This window comes from Rhinatrema bivittatum, chromosome 12, assembly GCF_901001135.1.
Source record: "Rhinatrema bivittatum chromosome 12, aRhiBiv1.1, whole genome shotgun sequence".
NCBI lineage: Eukaryota > Metazoa > Chordata > Amphibia > Gymnophiona > Rhinatrematidae > Rhinatrema > Rhinatrema bivittatum.
In genome coordinates, this window is record NC_042626.1 from 36,178,852 (window position 1) to 36,203,621 (window position 24,770).

At 42.6% G+C, this 24,770-nt stretch overlaps 1 protein-coding gene across 3 annotated transcripts in view; it reads left to right on the forward strand.

Annotated features, from left to right (window-relative positions):
- LOC115073978 (opioid-binding protein/cell adhesion molecule homolog) overlaps positions 1–24,770 on the forward strand; it is a 1,138,013-nt gene that overhangs the window by 1,094,960 nt on the left and 18,283 nt on the right. For all 3 annotated transcript variants that reach the window (XM_029572998.1, XM_029572996.1, XM_029572997.1), the window contains 2 exons: positions 21,346–21,480; positions 23,020–23,140. In XM_029572998.1, the coding sequence (XP_029428858.1) occupies positions 21,346–21,480; positions 23,020–23,140 (256 nt within the window). The remainder of the gene's footprint in view (positions 1–21,345; positions 21,481–23,019; positions 23,141–24,770) is intronic.

The following is a 24,770-nucleotide window of genomic DNA, read 5'->3' on the forward strand; positions in this document are numbered from 1 at the left end:
CACTTTGTCACATTGCTTTGCCATCTTCAGATCATCAGGCACTATCATCTCGAGATCTCTATTCCAGTTCATGTCTTTTACCCCCAAATACATACAACTCCTTCAAATTGTCTTACCCCAAATGTATGACTTTTCACTTCTTGTCATTAAATCCCAACTGCCAAAGCTTCAACCATTTCTCCAGTTTTTCTAGATTACTTCTCATTCGTTCTACTCTTTCAGGCATGTCCACTCTGTTGCAGATCTTAGTGTCATCCAAAAAAGACAGATTTTACCTTCTAATCTCTCCTCAATATTGCTCACAAAGGGGCCAATGCAATATTATACTGCAGTCAGCCAGTTATGAAAACCGATGCTGAGTTTATTGGTGTCTGTTTTCATTACTGCAATCAACTGGTTGAAAACAAATGCCGAGCATATCGGCATCGGTCTTCAATGCAGCCGGGTGAGATTATTTTTTTTCTTACTTTTAAAGAAGTACAGAAAAGCAGAAAAAAGTCAGCTATTAATGCCTGCTCCAGGGAAGCATGATGAAAAAGATAAAAGGGATGGAAAAACTCCCTTATTTAGAAAGGCTAACCAGATTAGGTTTCTTTACCGTGGAAAAGAGACAGCTGATAGGCCGATGCAATAACGTGCGCTCAGCCCAGCGAACAGGTTAACCCACTGTTGGACATGTGTTTTGGATGCGCTAGACTAACCCCCAACGGAATAAAGGGATTAGGGCATCCAAAATGTGTGTCCAAACAAATGCTTAGCTAATAGCGCTCATCACATGTAAATGCCATGTAGATGAGGCTATTAGCGATTACCTCCTGACGCAAAAAATCTCTGTGTGCCCAATGCATACTTTTTAACACAGCAAATTTAACACTAGTCCTGGAGCTGGCATAAAGTCTTGTCACGCCTCAAGGGCTCAACTAAAAAAAACAAAAAAAATACTGCTTTTCTGAGGTTCCTCCTATTTAGTATCATCACGATACTAAAATCTACTCCTTGAGATGACTAAAAATTATTAAAAAAATGAAAAGCTTGATGAAAAAAAAAATTGGGGGGGGGGGCACAGAATATACATGCTCCATGCCATTGTGCTGGTAAATTATCTGCAGCAGGATAAAACAGATGCTCATATTGAGCATCTGTTTTCCTAACTCGCACATAGCCACATCTCCTGGACGTCCAATGCTTTTGAGCACTAGGGATGCACAAGTTATCCCTAGCATGGCCTTTTTAGCCATGCTGGGGATAAATTGTGGAAGCTCATTAGAATATTGCATCGCACACCCAGGAGAGGTGGATGTGCATGCATTGAAAAAACAGGTGCCCAGTTCGGACATATTTTTTTACATGACTGATATTGCATTGGCCCTTGAGAGAGAATATAACTGAAATTTATAAAATCATGAGTGGAGTGGAACAGGTAAATAAGGAATGGTTATTTACTCTTTCAAACAATACTAGGACTAGGAGACACTCCATGATATAAACAACTGGCAGACAAATCATAGGAGGTATTTTTTCACTCAGTGCACAGTCAAGCTATGGAATCTGTTGTTGGAGGATGTGGTCAGAGTAATTAATATAGTGGGGTTCAAAAGAGGTTTGGTTAAGTTCCTGAAGGAAAAGTCCATAAATAGTTATTAGCCAGTTGGGAAAGCCAACGCATATCCCTGAGACTGAGAGATACAAGAAATAGATCAACTGTTTGGGGATCTGATGGGTATATGTGACCTGGAGTGGCCTCTGTTGGAGACAGAATGCTGGGCTTGATGGTCCGACTCAACATGGCACTTTACAAGTTCTTATCTTCCTGTTAAACGTTCATGAAAAGAGTATCATCAGGCATCTTCTCTGAAGTTAGGCCTACTCTACCTAATGGAACTGGTTCACAACCATTGACTACGGTATTATTTTCTCTACAATGAGGTGGATCAATTTAATTAAGATGTATTGTTTGAGGCATCTTTGTTCTGGTTCATTATCCCAAGACGTTATGATGCATGATAACTGACACTATATTCTTGGTGCATGTGATTACACAAGGCATCTGCTCCCAGTGTATCAGGGAAGAATATTCATTGAAATGAAGTACTGCCACATGATTTGGATACAGAACGTGGGATGTATACAGTTGAAATTGGAATATAAAAAGCACTTAAATATTCCGAACACATATTAAGTATATATTCTAGGGGCCCTAAAATTGTGCTGATAAGACAACTAAAACAGGATTAACAACCAAAACTCTACCTCTGATTCATTGTCCCAAGTTAGATTTGGTCTAGAAATTAATTGTTTTGCAGTGTGCTGTACTGTGCTCCCTGGCTCGACAGATCCAACTTGAGGTACTTTATGGCTATCTAATTATCTATTCAGTAGAAAAAAATACCTGTTTTTCCTACCATTTTACATTCTTTTGCCTCTTAGAGTGGCTGCCATTAGTATACTCACTGCAAAATGTTTAAAGTACAAACATTGAAAAGAAAGATTTAAATATACCTTCTGCACATAACTTGCAGGTGAGAAATGGCACTAGGATTGGAACCAGTCCCACTCTTAACACCCCTGGCCAGTTTACGTTCAGATACTGTAGGTATTTCCCTATCCCCAGAAGGCTTACAGTCTCATGGCCATAAGCTTTTTTCCCATACAGACAAAATGCAAGAAAACCTTTAGTAAATTACTCCTAGGTTTGTACTTGAGACAATGGCCCAAAGTCAGATGGCGTCTCCTTTGTTTAGACTTTTTGTAGTTCCCTCCCTGCTAAGTCACCCCACTACCCCCCAAAAAATAGATCCAACTTTCATCCATCATTTCCAATTTAAAATCATGGTGCCAGCCTTTCCATTCTTTACCCTCAGTAACTACCTTCATCTTCTTTGTCCCCCTTCCTTCATGGATCTTAAGTTTCACTTTTTTAAGACCATGCTCTGATTCTTTTTTAACTTGGCTATCTTTCAGGGTATTTTGCTGACTACAGTTCTGACATCGTCATTTCCTGTGATACTTGCCTTCTGCTCTAGCTCTTTATGGAATTCCTTTGGCAGAATGCATTGTGATACATTATAGTTAAACAAGAAATCTGTGGTTGATATAAAAAAGGGTTACCTGGACAAACCCCGAGATTTCAATTTCACTCCCTGCCAACCGGCAAAATATTACCCTGGTAAAACTTAGCCAGATAAAAAGAGGGAGGCTTGGGTTGCTCTGTTGTTGTGACCTAGTGGTTAGAGCAGCGGGCTATGAACCAGGAGACCAGATTTCAGGTCCCACTGCCGCTCCTTGTAACCTTGGGCAAGTCACTTTACCCTCCATTGCCTCAGGTACAAAACTTAGATTATAAGCCCTTTGGGGATTGGGAAATACCAACAGTACCTGAATGTAATCCGCTTTGAAGTGCTTAAAAAAAAAAGTGTGAAAAAGCGGAATATAAAAAAATCAAAATAAATAAATGTATTCAGATATCACTGATATTCGCTTCCATTCAGATTCATTTAGCCAGGTAAGTCTAGATGGAGAAATCACTGTCCTAACATTACACAGGGGTAAATTCACGTGGATATTTTCAACAGCAGACACGATCGGGTAATTCTCGTTGAATATCTTGGCTAAAATTACTCAGCTAAGGTTACCAGGGTAACTTCCTGCTTGCTGCGCCAATAGGGAATTTCCTAAATATCAATCAAACCACTGCATAAAGTCCATAACTTATCCACCCCATCTCTTTCAAACTGTTCTTTAAGCTAAGCCCCAAGTTCATCGGTTATTGTTGGAGTCCCTCTCACTTTCATTGTTGAATCCAGTCTTATGGGATACATTTTCAATAGGGCTCCTAACTGGCCGTGCATGCATGTCCCTTTCAGTCCACACAAACGCCGTCCGATTTTCAGCCCTGGGCTACCCTGTGCATTGTGTTTGAATTTGGGCTTGTTATGCAGCTAAAAGTACATGCATATGCATACAGTATTAAACCATGGCATAAAATATGTGTGTTTGTGGCATGTATGTATGTATGTAGGGCCAGTGCAAGAGAATTTGGCGCTCCCACCCGCCTGCCCCCCTCTCCACCTTACCTATTGGTAGTAGCCCCAGTAGAGTGCTCCGTTCTTTGGTGATATTGGCTCTGGCCCAGCAGCCCTCTGTGCCTCGTGCTTGCAGGATTTTGCTGCCCCCCTAAATTTTGATGCCCTAGGCAACTGCCTAGTTTGCCTAACAGAAGCACCGGGCCTTGCATGTATGTTTTTAAAATTAATATGCATACACATAGCCTTCGAAATGCCTCCAACCTGGAATGCCTTTTAGGGGATAATTTTCTAAAGAATTTACATCCAAAATCCCCTGTTTATGGGGGATTTTGGATGTAAATTCCCGCTTTTGAAAATTATCCCGGGAGGGGAGGGAAGCACTGGGAAAAAATACACACGAAACCTGATTTCTCACATACTTTTTCCCAGACTAGTGAGAGTAGTTCATGCGTGCAATTGTGCATGCAGTAAGTTACAGCTGCTCAGGAGCAAATCTAGCTTACTATGCGTATGTCCCCACACATAGTGGTAGTACCCAGGACATTTTCAAAGCACATTTATGTGTATAAGCCCCACTTTGATAATTTGGGGCAAAGTCTGCAGGTACTTTGTACCTGCAGATTTTAACCCTCCGCAGGCTGCTGAAAATTACTCTCCCCATGAGGTCAAAAGTATGCGTGCACTTTCTGGTGGCTAAAACTCCATTTAAGCAGATATGGAAGATTTAGGTGGGGTTAACTTTGCCTGCATAATAGATGCCCAGGCCTTTGAAAATATCTCCGTCTATCTCTTCCTCATAGTGTTATATCTCTGAAATGTGTACTGCGTTAACATGCAATCTACAACTGAGAGGTTAAAACTCAAGCAAGCTAAAAAGTGAAAGAGTTGGAAAAAGCATAGCCAGTGGTGATCCAGATCTGAAGGAAAGAAAAGCTGCAATAACACCATAAACACAGCCATATATTACTAGCATCAGTTAAGAGAGCACTGACTACCTCATGCCAACGTGGGATGGGGAGGGGGTATATCTCAACTTATTAAAAATGCTGGAATAACAAAGTTAAGTTAGCTCTTTGGATCTAGGTTTATTAGATGTTTGAGAATATATTTGCATATCTGTGTATGTTTTTGATCCATACATGTTTATAGGCTTCGGCCTCTATGTTGTACATTGGTTATCTTTGGAAAATTATAAATTAAAAAAAAAAACAAAAAAACATTTAGTCTTTCCTCCATGCCCAGAATTTGCCTTGATGGCTTTTTTGCAAGGTGTTATCTGCAATGCCCTTTTAATATACTGAAAACTGTGCACAGCACTGGCCACCAAACAGAAAAAGACATTCACTGCTATACTTAATGCAAGAGCTGGGGGTAGGGGTGGGGCCGCTATAGCGTAAAAACACACAAGAGACAGTCCCATTTCAGTAACGTTTACAATATAATCAAGACAAACATGCAGGGCAAAAGATACTTTGGGAATTTCACTTACTAAGAAAAATGGTTAAAATATTCTCTTTATTGATTTAATCATTATTACATTAAGAAACTTTGACTTTACAAGACATTGGAAAATAAGTAATCAGGAGTTAAGCTTTAAAAGCACCTTCAAAAAGGTGAGTTGTTGTTTTTTACTTGATATTGCACCAGGTAGTTCTGCAATATTAACAAAGATTGTCATTGAGTAGTATTGTCCTGGCACTGAGAGGTCCATATTCAGATGCTGGCCGGACTGCAAGGTTAGCCGGACCGACTTTAGGACTGCTTTCATGGGCAGAACCCCCATGGCAGAATGCCTGACCTGATGACATGACCTCTTTTCTCTTAGTGGTAAATGCTTGGTCGAGTGACTTTTTTTCCATTCTCCTGGAAAACACGCATTCCCTGCTGCCAACCCCTGGGGCTATTTTTCTTTAAAAAAAAAAAAATAATAATAATAATCTAACACGGAGGGTATTTTTCAAGAAGCCTACATAATGGTCTAAAAATTGGGGTTCTCTGGCTACCATAGCCAGATAAGGCGCTTCCTCCCCTGAGCACCCTCGGACCACCCCTGACATAAGTGAATAGCTTTTTAGCCAGATAACTTGTTATCTGGCTATGTCAGGAGCAGTCAGACTGGCAGGAGTTTCAGATCCTGGCATTCGTCCAGCTAAGTGGCAGACTTAGCCAGACCAATGTGCTGACTACGGACCTCTGTATGCATAGTATGACTATACATATAAAATGACTATATAATGACTACTACATCCCAATGGCTTGTGTTAATTACGTGAAAATGTAGCCATGGGTTTAACACATTTTTCATTAACTTCCCATCTAGTGGCGTGTTTATTTGCAAGGCTGTGATGAGCGAGAGAGAGAGCTGAAATGCACTGCAGTGCTTGCTCCTGCTCTTAATTACCCAGCGAACCCAGATTCTTTTCACTGCACAGCAAGATGCGATGGGAAGGAAAAGAAGAGAAATTTAGATTGTGAAATTACGTGGTTGCATGCACTTACGCGAAGAAGGGGAAAACAGATGGGGGCTGTGTAAAATCTTATGGTTACAGGAATGCCTGTCATTCCGATGGTAAGAAAACAGCAAAACTATTCAGTTTTGTCCAACACAAAATGGGATTTTTTTACCTATAAACTCAGCCCTCGGTGCATGTATAATTCCACTTTATTTCTTATTATTCCAAGATTAGATTAAAACATAAATATTGAATATATGGCCGTTTCATGTGAGGCATTTTTATGGAAATCCGTGTCTACTGCCCAAGATTGGAAAGGCATCTGATTGGTTACCAGCTCCATCCTAATTTGTATAACCTGTGCTGCAAAAGATGGAAAGAGCATACTCCTGCAGTTTTATTAAAAAAAAAAAAAAAAAGAATAGGAGGACTTTCTCGAATTGCGTTATTGCTTTTGCCTGCACTTCCTCCACTGGGAGGCTGTTCTATGAATCCACCACCTTTTCCATAAAGAAATAGCTTATTTCTGAGTCTACCCACTTGTAGTTTTAACTGTGCTGTCTTGGAATTCTGAGCCAGCCCTAATTTTTAAAATCCTAATTACATGATAAATAACAACAGAAAAAGTCCACCTGCCCATCCATTCTGTCCAATTATCCTGCCTATACTGTTTGCACAGTGTGTGACCACCTAAGGGCTATCCCTTTATCCAGAACAGCCTTTCATGTTTTAGTACTCTACCATCTAGGGTAGAAAAATGTACAAGATCCTCACTTAAGGGTAAATTTTTATTCCCCTGCGCGCATAAAAAAACAGGGGTTACGCGCATGGCTGGACTCCTTAATTGGAGCAGACTGGGAGGGAACTGGAGAAGGCCAGGATGTTTCGCCGCATGGGAATTTCTTAAATCTTCCCCCCTCTTGGCACGCGGATTACAAAATCCAGCAAGCATGTGTGCACGGCCCAACAATTTTATAACATGCGCGCGCATGTTCCTTGATTAACCACAAAGATCTGTAGTAATCTAATGAACCAGTAATATTAGCATGGCCATTGTCCAAATATCCATCCTACTAGTTCTCCTCCTAGCTCCTTTCATCCCAATGTATTCTGTAAAACAAACAACAGACTGCATCGGCAGAAGAGTTGGTAAAAGAAGCTCACATGAAGTTAAGTCAGCAACAATTAGACTAAGAGGAAAGTCAAATTGCTATCTAGGGTGCCTTCTTTGAGAGGTTGTAGTACAATGTATACTTAAAACCCCACTTTGTATTGCTTAGGCATTCATTTCTTAGTGCATTTTCTACATGGAGAGACCACCTGGCCTCCACTAGATGGCCCTAGATCCCTGCCCTGGGTTTTCCAGTTTAGTGGGAGATACCACTTCTAAACAGGCTGGCTGTAAATGGTAGCTCCTTAGTTCACTTGGGGAGGGGGGGGGGGGCTAGTAGCTTAGAGAATGGTCATTTTGAGTTGCCTTCTAGAGAGTAAGGAGCTGATTTAGGGAGTTGATTGATTTTTGAGGAGCTCTGTGCAGGCACCTCTTGCCTGTCAGGGCCTGCCTCCAGCTCTGGAAAAAGAGACATTTAGGCAGTTTTTCATAAGTTTGCCAAGGTGACACCCTGGTCCCTTTCTGGTGAGTGAACAAGACCTGAATCTCCAGTGGCCAGGGGTGAGAAGGCCTGTGTACCCTTTCCCCTGAAGTGGAAGAATGGCAGTGACTCATTATCTCTGAAGAGAAGTTTGGGGACTTTGAAAGTGTTTTGCTCTTTTTGGTTTGCGAGGAGGATTAGTGCCGCCCATCCTCACGAGGGAAGCTGGGCTACATTAGCCTGTTTAGTTTTTTCAGCACTAGACTTTTCCTAACAAAAGGTCACATCAGAAAGAGTCTGTGGCACAGAGACAAGACCTTTTGGAGACCCCCATCCCCATCTCTACCTTTAGGACACAGGATACAGACTGGGGAAGAACCGGACTTGTTTGAACCTCAGGGGATCCTCCACATAAATAGAGATTTCCCTGCCTACCTGGGATATCTTATTCTCTCACTCCCTGAGGAATAAGCTCTAACCCAGGACCAGGAACTGAGGACACATACAGAGAGGAAAAGAAGAAGAGTCTACACTATAAATCCCCCAGTGAGAGCACAGATGTAAAGAAACAGTTAATTGATTGGACATTTCTTTATTCTGAAGAATCACAGTAAAGTTTGTTTAGAACACCCAATACTGTGTCCTATCTGGTCCCTGCATCACCATCCCAGAGTGAAAGAAAGAGAGAGACCTCATACAGCCACACAAATAGGAAGGCAAATCACACAACCTCCTGGGCCTTGAAGGTCGGCCTTCCCCCCATGGAAAAGATCCACACCTTGGGACAAGCAGAGAAGGGAAAATGCGCCTATGGAGCCAGCCTCAAGAATCAAATTCTTTTATGGCTCTCTGGGAGACAGTACCCCCACCAAGAAAGGGTTACATACATTTTATGAAAAAACCTTTGCAGGCCCATCTGGAGGTTGTCAGGAGAAACACATGGAGGGTGCTAAACCATGGGCCATGCCGTGATCAAACTCAAAGCGTTTTACTGCAGAAGTGGATCAGGTGGCGTGGCAGAGTGGAATTTGCTGACATGGAATGACCGTACTGAGAGGCTGTACCTAAGTGAATAAAGAAATAATAATTGTGAACATGTCCTGTGCATTTCTGCATCCTGCTTTCTGCCCATATGTTCATAAGGCTTCCCTCTCTCTCTCTCCCAACACTTTTTCTTCCATTGGCCAAATCAATCAATAAAATAAATGCCTTAAGAAACCGTGGATGTGTGTCTATCCATGTCTCCTGAATCCTGCCCCAGATAATTATGCACCTTCTATTTCATTTTCTCCCTTCCTTTTCATTTTCTCATCTTTTCCCCTTTCTTTCTCACTCTAACCACTTTAGCCATGCTTCATTTTCTCATGTCAAAGACAATGCATAGTTCAGCAGTGCAAGACTGACAAAACAGTTGTGTTTTGGTAAACATGATTTATGAAACTTGTCTTGGTTAAATATCTATTTATGCTGTACTGTATCCTCCATGGCTAAACAAGTACCATGCAATAGAGACGCAAAAAAATGCAAGTACCACTACCTCATCTGACACACAAAAAATACAAGGTAGATAAAACACTTGCATATTGTCCAGGACAAATAAATCTCCCACCTCACCTTCTTTCAGGGAGAGCCAGAACATTGGGTCATGCCTTCAGACCCTGCCCTGTTATTCATGCATCCTAAATTCCATAAATCCCATGGACTTCTAAGTCACTTTCATGTCGGGTGCAACTATAGACGAAATACATACTGGGCTTCTATCCATGCTTATATTTGTGGTGTTGTTGCATAAAAGCATGCACATGGCAGGAAAGGCAGGGCTGTCAGAGCAATAAATGCCTTGGATCGCTGCACACTGCAGCGATCCCAGGTGGGGGAGAGGGTTAGGGTTGCATATGGGAGGGGAGGAGGCCTTGTTTTTAGTTCCATTTACTGGTGAGGGAGCTGGGGGAGGAGGGCCACTACCAAGAGTGTCACTATAATTTTTATATTTTTCATCACAGGGATTGGGGGTGGGGGCATGGTCTCTGCCAGCACGGGCCTTTAACTAGCTGGAGAACTTGTTCACTGGCCATCTTTTATATTACACACCCCCCCCCCCCCAAGGATGGAAATCGCTCACTACAAGTAGATACCCATGAAAAAAATATCAAAGAAGCGATTGTTACATTTTGACCATTTTCACTCTCCTTGCACCTGGAAAAGGGGATCCCCCAGCTCCAATGCTTATTTTTACCTCGTCTGGCACTTCCTCCTGCTGAGGTGCAGTACTGTGTCCTGGGGAGGCTCCTGCATGACCTCCAGGAGGCCATTACTCATGATTGATGGTACTTTGCCTGTCCTAGGGACTATCTGGGAAACTTTGATTGTCTTCTTGTAGATCCTGATCTCCTATAAAACAATGACCCAATCTCCTTTGGAGAGACCCCTTCCTGTTAAGAAAATACCCCACTCTGCCTATATTTTTGTCATAGGCACAGTGAATCTTATTAGCCCTTTTCAACCAGGCAACACATGAAAAACTGTCCTGCCAATAAAGATACCTGAATTTGTTTCAGCCTATCCTTTCTGGGGACATAACTATGCCTGGGAACTTTTAGGTTCTGCTCACCCTAAGATAAGTGGGGAGGGCTACAGAGAGTGTGACTGTACGAACATTTTCTCTTCCTCCCCTCGGGAAATGACTTTATTAACAGTCTCTGATTCCAAACTTTGATGCTTTTGGCTTGATGTTCCAGCTCATCATCTCTCTTCTCATTCTCTGCTCTTGGTCTTTATTCTTTTTTGTTTATTTTCTGTCTCTCTAGTGTCCTCCCTCTTTTTTCTTTCTATTTCATTTCTATCTCTTCCTTGAATACTGTCTGCAGCTCTGGTCGCATCTCAAAAAAGAAAGTACAAAGAAGGGCAACCAATTGATAAGGGGCACAGAAAGGCTCACCTATCAGGAAAGGCTTAATTAGGGCTGTTCAGTTTAGAGAAGCAACAGCTGAAAGGGGATATGATAGAGATCTACAAAACCAAGAAAGGACTTGAAGGGGTAAATATGAAATGGTTATTTACTCTTGCAGAAAATACAAGGACTAGGGGGCACTCCATGAAGTTAGCAAGTAGCACATTTAAAACAAATCAAAGAAAATTCTTTTTCACTCAGCACACAATTAAGCTCTGGAATTTGTTGCCAGAGGATGTGGTTAGTTCAGTTAATGTAGCTGGGTTTAAAAAAGGTTTGAATAAGTTCTTGGAGGAGAAGTCCATGAACTGCTATTAATCAAGTTGACTTAGGGAATGGCCTCTGCTATTACTGGAATCAGTAACAATGGATCCTCTTGGTGTTTGGGTACTTGCCAGGTTCTTGTGGCCTGATTTGGCCTCTGTTGGAAACAGGATGCTGGGCTTGATGGACTGACCCAACATAGTAATTTCTTATGTTCTTAGTTAAGCTCTGGAATTCAATGCCAGAGAATGTGGTTACAGCAGTCAGTGTACCTGGGTTTAAAAAAGGTTTGGATACATTCCTAGAGGAAAAATCCATAGACTGCTATTAAGTAATAAGCAATAGTAGCTTGAGCTCTATTTAATGTTTGGGAACTTGCCAGGTACTTGTGACTTGGATTGGCCACTGTTGGAAACAGGATGCTGGGCTTGTTGGACCCTTGGTCTGACCCAGTATGGCAAGTCTTATGTTCTGATGTTTGTTGTCTCGTTCCGTCAGCAGCAGATATTTTAATACTTTTTCTATTCTCTTCTCCTGCTGTATTCCTTCTTTCTCCTCTTCCTATTCTTCCTACCTGCTTTCCTTTCACCATTCTTCCTCCTCCTGTTTCTGTGCTCTCTCCTCCATTCCTCATACATTATCTCCCTGGATTCTCATCCAATCCAGGATTCTTTCCTTCTCCATCTCTGGCCAACCTTGGTCCTCTCACCCCTCCTCCCCATCCTCTATTCTTTGCTCTTCCCTCTCCCTTTCTATCATATCTCTTCCCCCTTTTCTATCTCCTTCCCCTCCTTGTAATTCATCCCCTCTGTCTCCACTCTTTTCCTTCCCTTTGCTTGCCACATTTCTCTTCCTATTGTTTCTCTTGTCCCTCTCCTCTCTCATATATGCATGTGCACATACTCTTGCCCCCTTGCTCTCTCTCTTTCTCACTGCCCATACTCTCTCTTTCCTTTACCCACTTAGTCAATGCTGTAACAGCCAGTGGAGACTCTGGGAGAAAGTGTTTCCAATACAATAGGTCGTTGTTTCTCTTCCTCTCATTGATCGCCTTATTCTGCTATCTACAGCCAAGCGGAGGTAAGAGAGGGGAAGCAGCTGCAGACTGAAAGACTCTTCTTCCCCAGCTCCTGCCTGCTTTGGCTGACATCCTAGTGCAGTGGTGGCCAACTCCGGTCCTCGAGAGCCACAAACAGGCCAGATTTTTCAGGATATCCACAATGAACATGCATGAGATAGATTTCAATGCACGGCCTCCATTGTATGTAAATCTCCCTCATGCATATTCATTGTGGATAACCTGAAAACCTGGCCTGTTTGTGCCTCTCAAGGACCGAAGTTGCCCACCCCTGTCCTAGTACTTGCCTGCTCTTTATCATACACCAACCAGAGGAGTGAAGAATAATTTTTAAGACCTGGACACCCAGAGTCAGATCTCTACATCTGGAGTCTCAGAGTCAAATCCACAGGGTTTCCAGGTATGGATATAAATTCCATAAAGGAAAACTGATCGCCTTTAAACCTTGAATGAAGGGCAACAGCGGTCCTAAAACGTACACTATTGCAGATGGGCAGTATCCAGGGTCATCCTTAGGATGGGAGGTGGAGTATGAATCGAGGCAACTGTCTCAGGCCCTGTGCTTTTGGGAGCTCTGCACTGCAGTGTTAGCCCTGCCCCCTTCATTTGAATCTCCCATTGGCAAACAGGCACAGCTGCACCTATCAGCATTCTGGGGCCCCTTGCCTCCCTCTCATCAGTCCTGGCACTACTGGAACAGTGGTACCAACAAAATAAAATAAAATATTGCAATGCATCAAAAAATCATGAGTTTTCACTACCTTGTTTTCTTTCTTAGTCATCTTCCATGACTAATACTGCCCTGTAACATCCCTTGCATCAATATGTCATTACAAGGCACTTTGCCAGGAAAGCGCATTTGGCAGAGTATTCCTACTTCAATTTTCACTCTTTGTCTACAGTTCTGCACTGCTCCCTGCTCAACTTCACCAGGGGAAGGAAAGGCAGCAGCAGCTAAGTGGTCAGCAATTGACCAGATGTCAAACTATCAACATAACTTCCCTTAACCCTGCTCAGATGCATCAGGACAAAGAGCCTCTCATATCTGCCTGATCATGACAGTCAGATCAGAGCAGATGAAAAGCTTCCATTCTCTCTTTGTAACCAAAAGCCAAAAAGGGGGTAATTTTTCTTAATGTCACGCATAAGTTACATCAGTTTTCAAATGGACTTATGCACATAAGTCTGCTTTGAAAGTCAGGCCAGATTTAAGATTATGGTGCCTATAGTCAGAGGTCAGGGAATGGGAGGGTCTTGCCTCCAAAAATCAAAAAAGTAGTAGGAAGAGTCCTAATTTTTTTGGCACCTTCAGAATTTGGCAGCTGCTTATGCTGCCGCTGCCTCAATCTGGCCCTGCTGAAAATGATTCCAACAAATATAACAGCACACACTTAACACCTGCTAAATGTGTGCAGAAGTTTTTCCCAAACCCACCTACCCAATCCTGCTCAATCTGAGTAACCTTACATGCATACATGACATATTCTCGCATAAGAACATAATAACATAAGAAATTGCCATGCTGGGTCAGACCAAGGGTCCATCAAGCCCAGCATCCTGTTTCCAACAGAGGCCAAACCAGGCTACAAGTTACCTGGCAAGTACCCAAACACTAAGAAGATCCCATGCTACTGATGCAATTAATAGGAGAGGCCATTCCCTAAGTCAACTTGATTAATAGCAATTCATGGACTTCTCCTCCAAGAACTTATCCAAACCTTTTTTAAACCCAGCTACACTAACTGCACTAACCACATTCTCTGGCAACAAATTCCAGAGCTTTATTGTGCATTGAGTGAAAAAGAATTTTCTCCGATTAGTCTTAAATGTGCTACTTACTAACTTCATGAATTGCCCCCTAGTCCTTCTATTAACCAAAAGTGTAAATAACCGATTCACATCTACTCATTCAAGACTTCTCGTGATTTTAAAGACCTCTATCATTCCCATCTCAGCCATCTCTTCTGCAAGCTGAACAGCCCTAACCTCTTCTGCTTTTCCTCATAGGGGAGATGTTCCATCCCCTTTATCATTTTGATTGCCCTTCTCTGTACCTTCTCCATCGCAACTATATCTTTTTTTAGATGCAACGACCAGAATTGTACACAGAACTGAAGGTGCGGTCTCACCATGGAGCGATACAGAGGCATTGTGACATTTTCCGTTTTATTAACCATTCCCTTCCTAATAATTCCTAACATTCTGTTTGCTTTTTTGACTGCTGCAGCACACTGAGCCGACTATTTTAAAGTATTATCCACTATGATGCCTAGATCTTTTTCCTGGGTGGTAGCTCCTAATATGGAACCTAACATCGTGTAATTACAGCAAGGGTTATTTTTCCCTATATGCAACACCTTGCACTTGTCCACATTAAATTTCATCTGCCATTTGGATGCCCAATCTTCCAGTCTCGCAAGGTCCTCCTGCAATGTATCACAATCCGCTTGTGATTTAACTACTCTGAATAATTTTGTATCATTCGCAAATTTGATAACCTCACTCGTTGTATTCCTTTCCAGATCATTTATAAATATATTGAAAAGCACCGGTCCATTCATTTTGAAACACCTCTCCAATATATTTGAAGTAAAAAGGGTTTTATTTTGTAGTAGAAGTTGATTTTCATAGCAAATACTTTGCAATATTTACTTTGAAGACGATTATTCAAGTCAACTGAGCATTGTTATGAGATTTTTTGAGTTAAACAGAGGTTGTTTATCTCAATATGTATAGTATATGACCCATTAAAGCAGAGCTTCCTACAAAATATTTTCCAAAGTGCAGTAAATTTCTTCCCTAAAGAGCTTGCAGTCTACATAGTTATCTGAGGGAATGAGGGAACTGATGTTGCCCAAGGTTGCAGAGAGTGGCAGTGTCAGATTTGCTTGTTCCCAGTCCTTTACTCTCAACTGTATGCCACACTCTCTAGAATAACATCGAACTGCTAGCCCTGCCAGATAAACTAGAATAAGAATTAGGGCCAGCTTTTGGGGTGTGTAACCTGTACAGTAGCACAGGGTGCCAAGCACAAGTGGGCATCGCCACACCAGCTACCCCTTCCCTCCCCCCTCCTCATTACCCTTCTGTATCTGGGCAGAGGGAAAGAGAAAGAGGATTGAAAGGGTGGAGGGGGTGATAATGGAGCTGAGAAGCGGAAATTACAAGAAGGGGAGTGAGAGCGAGAAAGGGGGATACTGTGCTGAAATCACTATCAAAGAAGATAGTACTGTGCTGGAGCTATTGCCACCTATGGAATGGAGGTGCCAATTTAATGGCACTGGTTAGCCTATAGTTGACCCTGATAAGCATTCAGGAACTGATATAATGGAAGGTATTTAAACCAAGCTTTTTCCAAATGTCTTTGACTTATGATTTCTGTGAAAAAGCAACTTTAGTAATTGGGGCTGGGGAGAAAGGAGGGAAAGGGATCTAGGAATAGGAAATTGCAGAGGAGGGAAATAAAGGAATCAGATAGGAGGGGTAGAGAGATAAGGGAGGATGGGTGATTCAGTGAGGATGAACACTAGCATTGGCAGAACCCAAACAATGTCCAGCTTACCATAACTTGCTCAACTTTAATATTTTAGAATATATTTCAGGTCAGATAAAATGCTGGAGCTTTGAAAATTCCGAGCTTTCATACAGAGAAATATACAATTTGGCCTATCTAATCTGCCCATCCACGCCAACTAAATCAGCTTTACAATGCCCACCACTCCCTCGGAGATCCCCCTGTGTTTACCTCATGCTTTCTTGAATTCAGACACGGTTCTTCTCTCCGCCACCTCCAGTGGGTAGCTGATCCCATACCTCCACCACTCTCTGTAAAGAAATATCTTCTTAGATTACTCTTGAGTCTACCTCCTTTTACCCTCATCGTATGATACCCCCTTATTCTAGAGCCTCCTTTCCTTTGAAAGGGACCTGCGTCCTGTGCATGGAGATATTTAAATGTATCTGTTATTAGCTCCCCTATCTCACCTTTCCTCTAGGACAGGGGTGAGAAAACTTTCGGAGCCGCAGCCCCCTTTTCATTCATACAATTGGTTAGGCCCCCCTCCTCCAAGATTGGTTATTTCATAGATAAATAGAATGATATAAGATAGATCTTTATCTATATATAGATACAGATATAGAAAGGCTTTATTTATTTAGGGTTGTGCGCCAGTATGAGTACCAACACCTTTTTCCTTCACCTGCTTAATTTGTCATATGGTCCCTCAAAATAAAATCATGCAACCCGCATGTGAGTCCTGGCACCTTACACTGCCAGCCAGTGGCTCTGAGCCCCTGTTTTTATTTCTCTTTAAGTTGCTGAAAGGAGTAAGCACATGCGCACACACATACAGACAGATACAGAGAGAAACAGATGTCCCAGACACAGAGACATTACATACCTAGACCAAAGGACACCGAAACCCCACACCCCGATGGACAAAGAGAGAAAGAGATACTCTACAGGGAAACAGGGCACAGAGAAACAGACAATACCACACCTTGACAGAAAGAGGGAGACAGACACACACCACACCCAGACTCATATAGAGACAGACACAGGCAGACAGATCACACCCAGAACAAGCACAGCAGACAAACATAGAAACACACACTCCGTATCCAGTCAGAACCAGATCCAGAGACATATGGTAAACACTAAACAGTGGATATTTTTTCACAAAACTCAGGTGCCAGGCAAAATTGTTTAGGAGCTGAAAAAAACTCCATCCTAGCCTGCTCAATTTATTTCTCTTTGCTTTTTAACCATTTTCACTCATTTTTAATTTTTTTTTTTTGTCTATTTTGTAATTTTCTTAGTTTGCTCATCTTTTATTTTCTCAGGTTTTGATTTGCTTATTTAACTTTTTTTTTTTTTACACTTTTTTTTGCTTCTATTCTCTCTTCCTACCACCTCCCTGTTCTCTCTCTGGCCTCTTTGCCTATTTCCTTCTCCTAACTCACAATATCTTTTCCTCCAGCTGGACAACAGCTGTGATCTCTTTTCCTGGGAAGGGACCCAATGGCAGCAGGAACTGCTCCCGGCCTGCGGCCTGAGGGTGGCAGCTCCTCCTGGGTTGCAGAACACCATAGCAGTTCTTTCCATGTGCAGTTCTGTCACAAAGTAAGTAGCTCCCGGCCTAGGCCCGCCACAGTGGAAGCAGCTCTTCTCCCCGACCCACCCAAAGAGATGCATGGCTAAGCCATGGCATGCTTACAGTGCAAAATATACTTCACCAAAAATACTGAAGTGCTAAATTAAATATATATGGAGGAAAAGACCTCAGAAAGTGAGCTGGATTCTACACGAATCTTAACATTCACTTATTTCAATCATTCGTCAAAAGCCTCCAGCCCACCTTTTTATTTCCAAAAATCTTTTTCATTTTATATAATTTTGTTAAAAAATTACCAAGCTTGTGAATCCAAGTTCAGTGCTATGTATATTTACTTATTAAAGCAATTGCATTTCAAACTTTTTACTTCTCTGAGAAAGAGCATCTGAAGAGCTGCTGTTATATTTGAAGAAAAAAATGAACCCGCAACCCCCCTGCTGTGGTGACTGAAGCTGACAAAATCATTTCCAGTGCTAATGTTGGCCAGCGTTTCGTGCGGCACTGCTTCGGGGCACTCTTACTTGCTCTCAGATGTTAGCATCAATACAAACTAGCACTTAGTCCTTTTGAATCACACATCTCACTGCTCCAATGTGGAAGTTCCGCTCTCCAAAGTGCTTTATTTTAGTAACCACTCTCTGGACTGACTCCAAGATGCGATCTCTAGAACTATACACAGTGTTCCAAATTAAGTTTCACCAGGCCCTATATATAGAGGCTATATCACCTCTCTTTTTCTGCTGACCATTCCTCTCCCTATACACCCAAGCATCTTTTTGGCTTTTGCTATTTCCTGATCCACCAGCTTGACCAACTGAATCATCTCCAGATCCCATTCTTCTTTAGTGGAGGAGTCTAGTGGTTAGAGCAGCGGGCTACGAACCAGGAGAGCAGTGTTCGAGTCCCACTGTCACTCCCTGTGACCTTGGGCAAGTCATTTTACCCTAAGGTACAAACTTAGATTGTAAGCCCTCTGGGGATAGGGAAATACCTACAGTACCTGAATATAACCCACTTTGAAGCGCTGAAAAAAGTGTGAAAAGCGGCTTATAAATATAAATAAATAATTTCAAATATATATATATATGAAAAAAGTGCCCCACCTCCCCCAATACTGTAACTTTCCCTTGGGTTTCTGCATCCTAAATGCATAACTTTGCATTTTTTAGCATTAGATCTTAGCTGCCAGACCCTGGATCATTCCTTGAACTTCCTTAGATCCTTCCTCATGTTTGCCACGCCTTCCTGGCTGTCTAACCTGTTGCAGATGTAGTGCCCTCTTACCTTGCTCTGTATGCCTGACACAGAGGAAATATCAGAGCACTAGTGATTCATTGCTGCATATCTCCTCAGCATGGCTTCTTTAACCTGTCAATGCATCCCAAGACTGCACCATGCTTCACGGCACTTGACGCGAAGAGCCAACAGAGATGGACAAGGAAGTTTTGAAACAGAAAGGCTTGCTGGGAGGACAGAGACACAAAAATTGCCTCAGCTGAGAAAAATTTGCCAATCTCCACTGGAAACTTGCCCAGGTTGGGCAGATAAATACAAATAGTTGGGCCGATGCAATATCGGTGTGAGATAAAGGGGTGCTCATGATTGAGTGCCCGCTCCCTTAACGCACGCTAATCCATCACTCCGGGGCACCCCGGGGTGCTAGGGAAAATTGCGCGCTCCTAGTGCCTCCTCGGCAGCGGGCACCCGGGAGAGGTGGCTGTCAGCCACGTAGGAAAACGGTTGCTCAATTTTGGAGAGTTTCTTTTCCTTACCTGTGCACAGCCATTTTCCTAACCTGACCGCTGGCACACTTTTTTTTAAAAAATTGGGTTTTTTTAGGACATTTGTAGCAATTTTTTTTCCGACTTAATATCTCCACAATATTAAGTCAGAGGAAGTACAGAAAAGCGGTATTTTTTCTGCCTTTCTGCACACGTTTTGGGCTCCTCTGGCATTAATTTTTGAGAGTGAAAATGTGCACTGGAGGTGCTAACCCCCCCGTTTTGCATCGGGGAATAGGGACGTGCATCCAAAACGCGCATCTAATCGTGGGTTAAGCGTGTGCTGCAGCCAGCGCATGGTATAGCATCGGCCCGAATGCGTGGCTAAAGTCGATGTTGTCGATCCTCCATACATCAGAGCTGGGACCAGAAAGTGGGAGAGACTGAGTATATTTAAAATAGCTGAGCATGTGTAGTGCAGTTTAAGAAGCTGTGGCTTGCTGCATTTCCAGGCAGCAATAGTCGCAGAGAGATTCTAGGATCTGGAAGTACAGATTGATAGATTACCCAGTGGCTTTGGTGAGTTGAGTTGTGAGTTCTTTGATACACACTCAAGAGAATATTCCCTGACACCGGGCCTTGGTTAACTTCTGAGTTGTTGTCTATCTATTGTGACATTCTCCATTTCACAAAAGGCAGTGTTTCTCTGTTTCACCCTTGAAATCTCATGAATTACAAATAAATTTAGTTTTGAGCTGTTCAAACATTAAACTTTGAATCTCAGGCCCCTAATAACATGTGCTTGGGATGAAAGGGGTATCCATTTGCTTATCCCAGCTTCACAAGCATCTGCTTCAGTACTGAAGGACACTTTCGGAAAGTCAGAGGGTATAGTCACATGGCCACTAACTTCTAAGTGCTACTGCTAAAGAACACTGAGAGATGCAGCACACACTTGGGTGGAAATGGAGGATAATAACCTTTGCTGGGTCCAGGATGAGTGTAGTCATATGCCCCCAGGGAATTATAGCAAGCTCGCTGGTAATTCTAAAGTATACCAGGCCTGTGTGCTAGTAAGCATAAAGATATACAAAGTTCATAGTTACTTATTTCAAGGGCAGAACATTGCTCTGAAACTGTCTGTATTGTTTATGGTTGCTGGTATTTACGTCTGTGGTTTAACCTTTTCTTCTTCCTTCATTGCTTTTAATGCCATTTGTTCCTGCAATAAAAAAAAAATTTAGAATTGCTTATTTCCATGTGTTTGCTGGTGCACAGGGACAGTTCCCCGCGGCAGTCTGTTCACCGAGGGGGGAGTCCATTATTACACAGGCTACTCCCTTGGGTGGGGCCACACAGGTTTTACTATCATCAGCAAAGAGACAAGCTTTTCCCAACAATCCTTCTGCAAGATCGCTAATGAAAATGTTGAAAAGAGCCGATCCAAGGACCAGACCCTGCAGCACACCACTAGTAATGACCCCCCCCCCCCCCCCCAGAGTGAACTCCATTTATCACTACCCTTTTTCTTCTCCCACTCAGCCAGATTCTAACCCAGTCAGTCACTTTAGGGTCTATACCAAGGGAGCTTCATTTATTTATAAGTTACCTTTGTGAAACTGCATCAGATAAAATGCTAGAGTTTTGAAAATGTTATTTAAAAATAGTTTATATGCTCTTGGCACTACAAAAAAAAAAAAATAATAATAACCTGGCAGACATTGGGTGGAAGGGAAGGTAATATGTTATCACTGTGACCATAATATCTGGAAGAAATGATGGTCCTAATACACATATACCCTGGGGCATGAGGTATGACTGGTGAATGCCACTGGCCATCTTCTTTAGTTGGCTGAGTTCAGGATGTCAAATTGTTATATGTACACCGATGTGATGACTCTAGTTGAATATCGGTATATAAAAAATAAATAAATAAATAAATTTACGACTGTGGGGAAAAAGTGGCCGTCAATGCTTAAGAATGGCATGAGCGATCCTCAATGGCACATAGATTTGGAGCCAATTTCCCCGGGTGTGGATGCCCATTCCCCAGATGCCTCCGACCCTTGTTCATGGTGTGATATCCTGTCCTGGTATTGCATTCTCCACTCATATGCAGATCTTCTCTGTCTCTGTTGCTGCTTGCAGCTCGAGGGCTTGTGGGTGATGACGAGTATTTGGAGATCTCCGCCATCACCAGAGAGCAGTCGGGACAGTACGAGTGCAGCGCAGCCAACGAGGTTGCAGCGCCAGATATTCGAAGAGTGAAAGTCATCGTAAACTGTAAGTACCTTGCACTGAAAGTTGTTGACCTGAAATTGTATTTCCTTTTGACTGCTGTGATGGTGGACATTGGTTTTGTAGGAGAATCTTTTTGTGTGATTATCATACTGCATGCTGGCCTTTGGTTGCATTTCCAAACCTGTCTTCTGCTTCTCTGACTGACAGTTTTCAGAGTCCGGGATAGGAGGGGGTGGGGGAGGGAACTAAGGAGTTCTAGCCAATGGACAACAGTGAAAGCTTGTAGCCAAATGCCAAACCTAGGGTGCACATGTACTGGGGGTGGTGTGGACTCCGGTAGAGGACTATCACTTGCATTGTAGATTGGAGAGAGTGGTTGCTGATGAAGAATCATGGCACCATGGCCCCTCTAAAGGCTTGTGTTGATTGAACTGGATGGATGAAAAGAGGCAGGAGCAAACCACTAGGCCAAAACAAAAATCATCCTGAGAAAAGAAAAGGTAAAGCCCAATAGCAAAGTAAGAAGTGATACTTTAAATCTCTGCGTGGTGTCTGTTTAATGCTTTTCCTTGCTCTGTGGATCTTTAGAGAAAAGAAACCACTCAACTGCTGTACTGTTGGTAGCTGAGAGGTCAATGTAGCAAGCGTTGCATTCTGAGCGTGCTGGTGCTTTCTCTGTTTTAAGTGTGGGTGGAACAGGAGATGATCTTGAATAACCACTTTTAGTCTGCAGAAGTGTTTCTTTTTTTTTTTTTCAAAATAAAATGGATAGCGATACTCAGCTAGCACTACAATAACCTTCTATTAGGTTTTTTTCCCTCTCTATATAAATACTGGTGCCAGCATTAGAATCCGCCTCCGCCACTTCTCCTAGAAGAGCGCTTGGACCCTGTATGCTGGGCGCCTCTAGTTCAGGAACACTTTTTGTATAAAGCTTCCACAGGGGTAGCCGCATGAGTCTATAGTAGCAAAAAAATGACACAAAGGCTGGTGGCACCTTACAGACTAAGAGATTTATTGAGGCATAAACTTTCGAGGACAAGAGCCCACTTCGTCATGCATCTGACGAAGTGGACCCTTGTCCTCGAAAGCTTATGCCTCAATAAATCTCTTAGCCTATAAAGTGCCATCAGCCTCTGTCACTTTATTATATATTAAACTATGGCAGGTTAGGATCAGTCTTTAGCACAGAATTCATCTTCATTCATTTGGGCATAGAAGTGCCACTTCCTTCTGTGTCCTCAGGTTTGCTTTTCTGTGCGTACCCAGAAGAAATGATCTTAAAGGTAACAGAAAGCATGTGTGCCTTCAGGGAAGTCTCCCGGGGTCAAAGGCATTGTTCCTTTACTCAGTCCATGGCTTGATTTCTTCTAACCATGCTGATCATTTACTTAGGTGCTCTGGCACCATAGGATAGCACTTTTCGCTTTTCGCTGGTGCAAAACTAGGTGAGTCCCTCACCATCCATTTATCTTCCACTGTTTCGTTTCTTTTTCTATTTTTGGGGGGTTGGGATAGAGGGAGAGTATTAATAATAGTGCATTGTCTTTTAAACCTCCATGAATTTTCATTGCCTTGCAGACCCTCCCTATATCTTCAATGCAAAGAACACTGGTGCAGCAGTTGGCCAGAAGGGAATACTCCGCTGTGAAGCCTCAGCTGTGCCGTTAGCAGAGTACCAGTGGTACAAGGAAGAGAGCAGGTAATCATTTAGGGGTCAGTTGTGCATGGTTTTCGATTCACGCAGGTACATTCAGCCCACATGCCTTGCAGGCAGTGCTCAACGGGAAACCACCCACATTGTTTCCCTTTGAAAATCAATAGCTGTAAAATGCATGCAGCGAAAAATGCCCACAAACTTCGCATCTGCAATTTGTGTGGGAAGCTGAGAGGGGCAAAACAGCACACATGCATTTGACAATCAAATGTGCCTGCTCAGTTTACTTACTTCGACCTACACACAAGCCACAGGAACACTGCTTTTCCTGCTAAAAGTGCAGGTGCTATGGAAAACCCCGCATACATTTAGAAGGGTTGTCAACTGGTTCCAGATTCGCCCAACAGATTTGATCGAGTCCTAGGTTTACCCCATTGCATGTAGGGACTTGTAGTCTTGCATTTTTTATAGACTGCAATAGGGAAGTCAGAACTACTAGTCCCTGCATGCAATGGGGTTAACCCAGCACTGGGTCAACCCTGTTGGGCGAATCTGGAACCAGTTGGCAACCCTAACTTTTATCTGACTAGAGAAGGGCAATTTTTAAACAGTTTACTCAGGGAAGCCACTATTTACCCATTTAAGTGACTGTGGAAATTGGCCTCCATTTCGGAAAGGGATGGAGCACATTCCAGGCTGGATGCAGAATAGTGCGTTTAGACTGGGTGATCAGTAATCCATTTCCCATAGGTTGCAGCTTTAGGAATTTGAATTGACTTAATTATAAAATGGAATAGGATGCATGGGATGGATTTAAGGCAGCATGGGGAGACATTTAGTCGTTTGTAACTTGCAGGAAGCCTGGCCTCACACTATACCAGATCCTTCCCATTTCTAGCCTCAAATCATGCCATCTTCTACAGTTAACTGCCACACCCTAGAAAGCCCAGCCTCTGCGAATCAAGCCAGGTTTACTGTCAGAACCTCAGACACAAAGAAAAAAGAAAATTGACAGCAGAAAAGGACTGCAGGGCCTGTCCAGTCTCCCCATTCCCGATGCAACACCTCAGAGCCTAGCTGAGACAGGGCTTTATTTATTTATTTATTGTTTGATTTCTGTTCTGCCAGAGTGGATTACATTCAGCTGTACTCCTGCATTCTAGGATCCTCTGTGTATATCCCGGATTTCTTGAATTCTGTTACTGGTTTAGGTTCTATCGCCTCCCCTTGGAGCCTGCTCCATGCACACATCACACCCTTTCCAAGAGGAAATATTTCCTTATGATACCAATGAGCATAGCCCTAGCAGACTTTTCAGAATCAGCAACTCCTGTGCAGGATGGCTACCAGGCATTAGAGAGCACTTCTGTCATTTATAGCATAATCTCTTTATTCATTGCATCACCAGTCACATGGATCTCAATACATTCTTGTACAAGATAATGCAAAACAAGTTATAAACAACAGATGCACTATGTCTATTTGCTGCATGTTTCCTGGAGAGCTTATATCATAAACCCTACTTCTGCAAGAACAATTTATTGCACAGATGTACAACTTGGATGGATGCAAACAACTCACATAAAAAGCTGTGGAGTTGTCATGGAATAGGCTAGTTAGGAACATATGCTATCATATTTATATTATCATTACAATATGTTTGACAAGATGGACC